At 54.0% G+C, this 7852-nt stretch overlaps 1 protein-coding gene across 1 annotated transcript; it reads right to left on the bottom strand.

Annotated features, from left to right (window-relative positions):
- Positions 1-4954: 4954 nt before the first annotated feature.
- LOC141730046 (olfactory receptor 14I1-like) lies at positions 4955-5887 on the bottom strand. Its single transcript, XM_074546683.1, has one exon. The coding sequence runs from the start codon at positions 5885-5887 to the stop codon at positions 4955-4957; it is 933 nt and encodes a 310-aa protein (XP_074402784.1).
- Between the last annotated feature and the right edge of the window lie 1965 nt (positions 5888-7852).

Genomic DNA, 7852 nt, shown 5'->3' on the forward strand with positions numbered 1-7852 from the left:
ATGGTATGGGTTTTTTAATATAAACATTCAAATTTGGTAATACAAATATAGAATAATAATACTATAAATAAGAAAAATAATTCAGTTAGTTTTCTTTTAAGGGGAGATGAATAATTGTTTTTATGTTTTGCGACGCCAGTCTGTAAGAGATGGTTCAAAGATCCCTCATCTGCCTCACAGCCGCCATCAAGGACAGAGATTGAAGCCCTCCCCAAGGACTGAGACTGAGACCCTTCAAATTCTAACCCAGAGGTGCTGGCCTGACTGGAGCGGGATGTCTGCCATGGGAAGCGGGATGTTTCCCATAGGAACCAGTCCTGAAACAACGGGCCCCGCTCACTGCTGGCACCGGTTTGTGCTCTTCAGAACTGGACTGTCTGTACCTGTTCCCAATGGGTTTATTCTCCACTGTTCCCTCCATGTGCCGTCCTGCTCCCTCCCAGCGGTAGATTATAAAAGAGCCCTGAGTTAACCAAAGGCTTTGAGACTCTCCCCGACGTGACCAGACAGAACTATTGGCTGGACCACGAGGATTTCATCTCTCTGTTGGTAGCTATTCCCCTCACCCAACCCTCCTTTCTCTCTCTCTCTCTGTCCTTTATCTCCTTTCTAATCCTTCTGTTGCATCTGCTGTGGGCACACAATAAAAGGTGCATTTGTTTTGATTAATACTGAAAGTCCCCTCCTATGTGTCTTTAGGTATTGGAAAATAATGAAAAATAAGCTACACATAGTTCATAGTATAAAATGTAGGCACCAGCCCAGGGGCAGGGAGTCTGCCTCTGTCTGACCTCTGGCAGGCCAGAGAAAAAAATTTTATAAATAAGAAACAATAAAGAACCTTGGAAACCAGAGCCGAAGAATTCAGACTCCTTCAAAACACCGGGCTGGGAAAAAGGGATTCTCAGGGTCATCCCTGACCACAGGGAACCCGAGATTGGCCTTCTGGGCTACCTGGGTCAACATTAGAGTAAATCTGGAAGTTTTCCTCTAGCCCATTAAGCCATGGTGCTGGGGTCTCGTCTTTTTTCTGGTTGCTGTCAAAGGCTAAGCTGGTATTACTCCCTCTAGGCACTGATTCTTTTATCCCTCTGGTCATCATGGACTGTAATCTCTCATATTCCTTCTCCCCTCTTCTTGATTAGGGTCCCAGTCAGGCTCCACTGAAGGCATTTTTTGGTCACCTGGGGGCCAGGGTTGGTTTTCTCGCTCCCAAATTTTCATTCTTGCAGTTCTTATTAATCGAGTCTCTCCTGGGGAAAATAGGATGTTAAAGATGAAGTTCAATTCTCCCCATGGATAAATATTAGGGCTAAAAGTGGATCAATTTGATTTGCTATTCCGACTGGCTCTTCCACTAAATTTCACAATTCTTTTTTAAAGTTTAAAACTTCGGATGCAGTCAAAGGAGCATTTACAAATCCAGTCTCACTGACCACCCCGCCCATGGGAACTTCTCTGAGGGGGAACAATTTTTCCACTTCAGCCACTTTCAATAGGTTGTAACAACATCAGCTGTGGAGGCTGACTGGTTAACCTCACTCTTGGGCATGAGATTCTGAGATGTTGTTTGGCTTCTCATTTGTGCTGGGGGAGGCAGAGCAGGAACTTGCTGGTGAATAAGGGGCGCATGAGATGGTAGAGGTAAGGGAAGAGTAGTGAAGGGTAAAGAGAGTAAGAAGAGGGTTGAGGGAAAGGTGGTGGAGGTATAACTGGGTTAGGAGGTGGTAAAGGAATGACAGCTGGGAGAGGAGGAGGAATTGGGTCCACGGAAAGAGGAACTGGAGGAAGGATTTGAGGTACTGCAAGGGTAGGAGGGAGGTAAGTGATCAAGGGGGTCCCAGTTTTTGTTAGCCTTCCCAGCCACTTTTTCTTCTTTTACTTTAGTAGCTTGCTTTCCCTCTTTTAATTTATAGACTCTTGTATTTTCTTCGTCTGAGGCATTCTTTAGCCAACAGGTGACGTTCTGAATGTGATGGGCCTTTTGCAGGAACTTGAGGCAAAACAGAAGTTGCATCACCTTTGGACAGAGAGGCAGGCAACTCAGGAAATGTTTAAGGATGTTGTTAGGTCATGCAGAAAGAAAATCAGAGAGGTGAAAGCTTAAGGCTTAACCAGGTCACTTCTGTGAAGGATAATAAAAATGTTTCTATAAATAGATTAATGGCAAAAAGAGGTACAAGGACAATCTCCATCCATTATTGGGGGAGATGTGGTTACCAAATATGAGGGAAAGGATGAGGTACTTAACCCCTTCTTTGCCTCAGTTTTCAAGAACAAAACAGGTTGCACTTAGGAGAAGTGTTCTCCTGAGCTGGTGGATGGACACAGGGAGCAGAGCAGCCCCCTGTAAACCAGGAGGAAGCAGCTGGGGACCTGCTGAGCCACTCAGATGCTCACAGGTGTCTCTGGGAGCAGATGGGATCCATCCCAGGGGGATGACGGAGCTGGTGGATGAGTTCCCCAAGCTGCTCTCCATCATTTACCATCAGTGCTGGCTCAGCAGGGAGGTCCCAGAGGACTGGAGGTGCCAGTGTGAGCCCATCCCCAAGAAGGGCTGGAAGGAGGAGCTGGGGAACTCCAGGCCTGTCAGCCTGACCTGGGTGCCTGGCAAGGTTATGGAACAGATCACCCTGAGTGCCATCCCAGGGCACGCACAGGATGGCCGAGGGATCAGAGCCAGCCAGCGTGGATTTCAATGTCTGCACTGATGATCTGCATGAGGGGACTGAGTCCAGCATGAGGAAATTTGCAGATGACACCAAGCTGGGTGTGAGTGTGGATCTACTGCAGGGTAGGAGGGCTCTGCAGAGGGTCCTGGACAGGCTGGATCCAGGGCTCAAATCCAACAAGGTGAGGTTGAACAAGACCAAGTGCTGGGTCCTGCACTTCGGCCACAACAACCCCTGCAGCTCTACAGGCTGGGGACAGAGGGGCTGGACAGCAGCCAGGTAGAAAGGGACCTGCAGGGACTGATGGACAGCAGGCTGGACATGAGCCAGCATTGTGCCCAGGTGGGCAAGAAGGCCAATGGCTCCTGGCCTGGATCAGGAATGGTGTGGCCAGCAGGAGCAGGGCAGGAATTGTTCCCCTGTGCACAGCAATGATGAGGCCACACCTCGAGTGCTGTGTCCAGTTCTGGGCCCCAATTTGGGCAGGCCATGAAGGGGCTGGAGCATGTCCAGAGAAGGACACCAAGGCTGGGGAGGGGTCTGGAATACAAGTCTTCTTCAGAGTGTCTGAGGGAGCTGGGGTTGTTTATCCTGGAGAAGGGGAGGCTCTAGGGAGACAGGGTGGTGTCAGGGCACAGGTTAGACTTGATGATTTCCAAGGTCTTTTCCAACCTTTCTGATTCTGTGACTCTCTGGAACCACCCATGGAGCAGCTGCAAGACGAGCCCTGGGCCTCCTCTTCAGAAGCTCCAGCAGCCCAGGTCCCTCAGCTTCCCCTGCCAGCCCCAAAGCCCATCCTGTCAGTCCTGCAGAGCCTCTGCTGCTCCTCCTCACTGCCCAGAACAGGGAGCCCCAGAGCCAGACACAGCAGCTCAGATGTGCCCCCCTGGCCTGGGGTGCCTCTGGCAAGGGAGCAGCACCAGGCACTGCAGGAGCCTGCAGACAATTCCTGCAGCACTTGTAGGATGATCCTGCTCCCCAGGGGACGTTCCTATGGGGCCAAGTCAGGAACTGCAATGGGGAGTGTGGCCAGAGAGGAAAGGGCAAACAGGGATGGGCTGTTTGCAGGGGAGGGAACAGGGGTGGACAGTAGGAAGAAATTTGTAACAGGAAGAGTAAAGAAAGCAAAGGTGAAGCCAAGGAAATGCTCAGGGCAGCTTGGGGGTGGCTGCCAGACAGCCCTGGCTCTGAGCAACGGCATCTGCAGGGGCACAGGAAACTCCCAGCTGATGGGAACAAACTTTCTGGCTGAGTGCAGAGGCCAGGACAAAGCTGAGTGGTTTCCCTGGTGTCCCCCAGCCCTTTCCCCCCATGGCTGATGGCATTTGTGCTCCCTCAGGTTCATGTCCCCACACCAACAGCATGGGGGTGCTCCCCCTGCTGTGTGCAATGCAAACAGGGGCTGCTGAGCCAGTGCTGCTGTGTCTGTGCCTGCAAGGATGGGGCACCTGTGTGAGCTGGGGGAGAGGCCAGGGCTGCAGAGGGGGGATGTTGTTGGCAGCTCCATGAGGATGCTCTGGGACGCTGCCCTGGGCTGTCCAGCGCACTGGGGATGGATCAGCCCCTGCTCTGCTGCTCCTTCCCATCTCCCCCAGGGCCCTTGCAGAGCCCCAGCCCTGCTGTTTGCCCCCAGCCTGCCCACGGCCAGCCTGAGGCTGCTCACGGGGCTTTTCTGTGCTGAGCATTGGCCTGGGTGTGTTCTTGAGAGAGCCTGGGCAAGGAGCCTGGAGCCCCCAGGCCCTGGGCCTGAGGTGTCAGTGCTGCCCCAGCAGTGCCCATGGCCTGTCCATGCTGCAGCCCCGGCACTGCCACCCCCAGGGCTGTGCCCGGCCCCGAGAGCACTCAGGCCCTGCAGCAACAGCAGGGCCACCAGGGCAGCGGGGCAGGGCCACAGCAGCAGCACTGGCAACACCAAGTGCTGCTGCTGCTGCTGGGCACAGCTGCTGGGCCAGCACTGATCTGCCTCAGCTCTGCACACAGACATTGCTGCTGCAGCTCCACAGAAGGCAACAACAGGGGGATCTTTGGTGAAAACTCTGCTGGGAGATCCTTTATTTCATTTAAAGGAACTGAGAGCACAGCTCCTCATTGACATAGTCTGTGAGCTACAGCCAATTTGGAGGTAAACAAAATGAAATGAAGCACAAATAATATCTTTTCTTTGTGGACAGTATTAAAAAACTGAAACAAAGGAAAGAAAAGAACAAAGAAATCACAAAATCAAGCAACAACTATCAAAGATAAGTTTTATTACAAGTGATATGCCGAAACTAGCCAGCAGTTTAATTCTTCTGAAACCATCCAGTCATTAGTCTCCACCCTGCAGCCTTGAGCTCCTGGTTCCTCAGGCTGTAGATGAGGGGATTCAGGGCTGGAGGCACCACCGAGTACAGAACTGACACTGCCAGATCCAGGGATGGGGAGGAGATGGAGGGGGGCTTCAGGTTGGCAAAAAGAGCAGTGCTGATAAACAGGGAGACCACAGCCAGGTGAGGGAGACAGGTAGAAAAGGCTTTGTGTCGTCCCTGCTCACATGGGATCCTCAGCACAGCCCTGAAGATCTGCACATAGGAGAAAACATTGAAAACAAAACATCCAGAAGCTAAACAGGCCATAGTAGCAAGAAGCCCAAGCTCCCTGAGGTTTGAGTCTGAGCAGGAGAGCTTGAGGATATGGGGGATTTCACAGAAGAACTGGCCCAGGGCATTGCCATGGCACAGGGGCAGGGAAAATGTGTTGGCCGTGTGCATGAGAGCATTGAGAAAGGCACTGGCCCAGGCAGCTGCTGCCATGTGGGCACAAGCTCTGCTGCCCAGGAGGGTCCCGTAGTGCAGGGGTTTGCAGATGGACACGTAGCGGTCATAGCACATGACAGTGAGAAGTGCAAATTCTGCTGACATGAAAAAGGCAAAGAAGAAAACCTGTGCAACACATCCAGTGTAGGAGATGGTGCTGGTGTTCCAGAGGGAACTGTGCATGGCTTTGGGGACAGTGGTGCAGGTGCAGCCCAGGTCGCTGAGGGCCAGGTTGAGCAGGAAGAAGAACATGGGCGTGTGCAGGTGGTGGCCGCAGGCTACGGCGCTGATGATGAGGCCGTTGCCCAGGAGGGCAGCCAGGGAGATGCCCAGCAAGAGGCAGAAGTGCAGGAGCTGCAGCTGCCGCGTGTCTGCCAGTGCCAGCAGGAGGAAGTGCCTGATGGAGCTGCTGTTGGACATTTGCTGGGTCTGCTCATTTCAACCTTCAGAAAAAGGAAAGACAGGGAAATGGAGGGGTGATTTCTCAGAGAAAAATCAAAGCCTTTTCTCACAGACCCTTTCCTCCCACTAAACACCTCCCCCTTGTCTATGTCTAGGAGACCTTACTTCATCTTTGTTGTTGGAGCCCTGATTGCTGCTGGCCAGTATTGTGTGAGGAGCTGGACCATGTCCTGAAGGATGCCTGGGAGTCAGTCCTGAACCACAATCAGTGAACAGGAACAGTGAGGGCAGGGGCCAGTCCTGGTGTTGGGTCAAGAATATTCCCCTAAGGCAGAGGAGCTGCCTGGGTGAAGTGATGCAGATGGCAGGAGGCAGAATGAGAGATTCTGCTTCACTGTGGAAGATCAGAGATTCCAGAGAGGCAGGAGGGTTTTCTGAGGCTTTGTGCAGACTGAGGGGAGAGCTGCTCTGTCCAGGAGACCTTTTCCACCTGCTCTGGACTTGCACCTTTCTGAAATCCACTCCCGTGTTACCCTGGATAGCCAGCAGACACTGCTGAGAGCAGAGGGATCCCTGGCACACAAAGTGGCTCCTGCCTTTCCCATATTCAGGAGAGTGGGCTCATTGCCAGCCTCCCAGGCTGCGCTGCCCAGAGTTGCCCAGGCACAGGGAGCTGGGACACCCCATTGCTGTGCTCAGCCTGCACAGGAAGAGCCCAAGGGCTGGGCCTGGCCCTGCAGCTGGAACTGCCATTGCAGAGAGCCCCTCAGCAATGCCAGCAGCACCTGGGCAAGGCAAGGAGAGAGAGAGAGCCAGGCCTGAGGAAAAGCCTTTCCCTGGCCAGCCCTGCCCAGCCCCTGCCAGGCAGCAGCAGAGCAGGACAGTGGCGCTCAGGCCCTGGTCAGCAGGGAATGGGCACATGGCCGCAGAGATGCCCTTCATCTCTGGGGCTGCTCAGCCGGCCCAGGAGGGACTGAGGGCCCCGAGGCCCCGGGCTGAGGGCTGTGCTGGCTGCGAGTGGACACAAGAGCTGTGCTGCTCAGGGCAGTGTCCGCCCTGCAGGGCAGGCCCAGCAGGTGCCACATCTGCCCTGCAGCAGGGCTTCCCTCAGCACTGCCTCCCTCCCTCCCTGCCCACAGCTCTGCTGCTGGAGCTGTCCCAGCCCCAGCTGCTCCTGTGGCCCTGGGCTCCTTCCCTGCCAGAGCTGCCTGAGCCCAGCCCAGCCCCTGAGCCAGCCCTGCCCTGCAGCTGCTGGGCCCTGCAGGGATTAAAGAACAGCTCCCCCAGCCCGAGCACCATGGAAAGGTGATGCTGCATGGATCTGGAGGCTGGGCAGGTGCAAGCACTTGCTGAGGCTCCCAGGAATCCTCAGGGTGATCGTTTAAGAGCCTCAGCTCCTTCTCTGCCCAGCACAGCTGAGTTTCCATTGCCACCAAGCTGAGCCAGGGAAAAGTGTTAGCACAGATTCAGGAAAGCAGAGACCCAAGCAGGAAACCCCAGCCCTGAATGAGCTCATGACAAGTCCCCATAGATGGGGAGCCCTGCACTGGAGCACATTCTCCTCCTCCTGTGCCACAGAGAAAATGGGAGAGTCCTACTGACACATTCCCCCAGGCTGTGGGCTGTGCTGGCTTCAGGAGATCCCTCCAGGAGCATGGGGGACATTGCCCTGCACCCACACACTCACCATGCACAGGGCTGTGAAGATCTTTCCCAAAGTGAAGTCTCAGCTCAATGTCTTCCCAGTCCTGATTGCCTTCAGCCTGTCTGTGCCTGGCTCCTGTTCCCTCAGTGCCTGCAGGCAGAGCCCTCAGCCCTGCTGGGCTGGGAGAGGAGCTGGCCCTGGGAAGAGCTGTTCCTTTAAAGCTCAGCAGCACAGACACAGCACAAGAAATTTAATGAGCCTCTGGGGGATTGGATGTTGTTTACTTCAGACTCAGTCCCTGAGAGAGTGCTCAAAAAACTTCTCAAGAACTCAAATTT

Source organism: Zonotrichia albicollis, chromosome 9, assembly GCF_047830755.1.
Source record: "Zonotrichia albicollis isolate bZonAlb1 chromosome 9, bZonAlb1.hap1, whole genome shotgun sequence".
NCBI classification, from domain to species: Eukaryota; Metazoa; Chordata; class Aves; order Passeriformes; family Passerellidae; genus Zonotrichia; species Zonotrichia albicollis.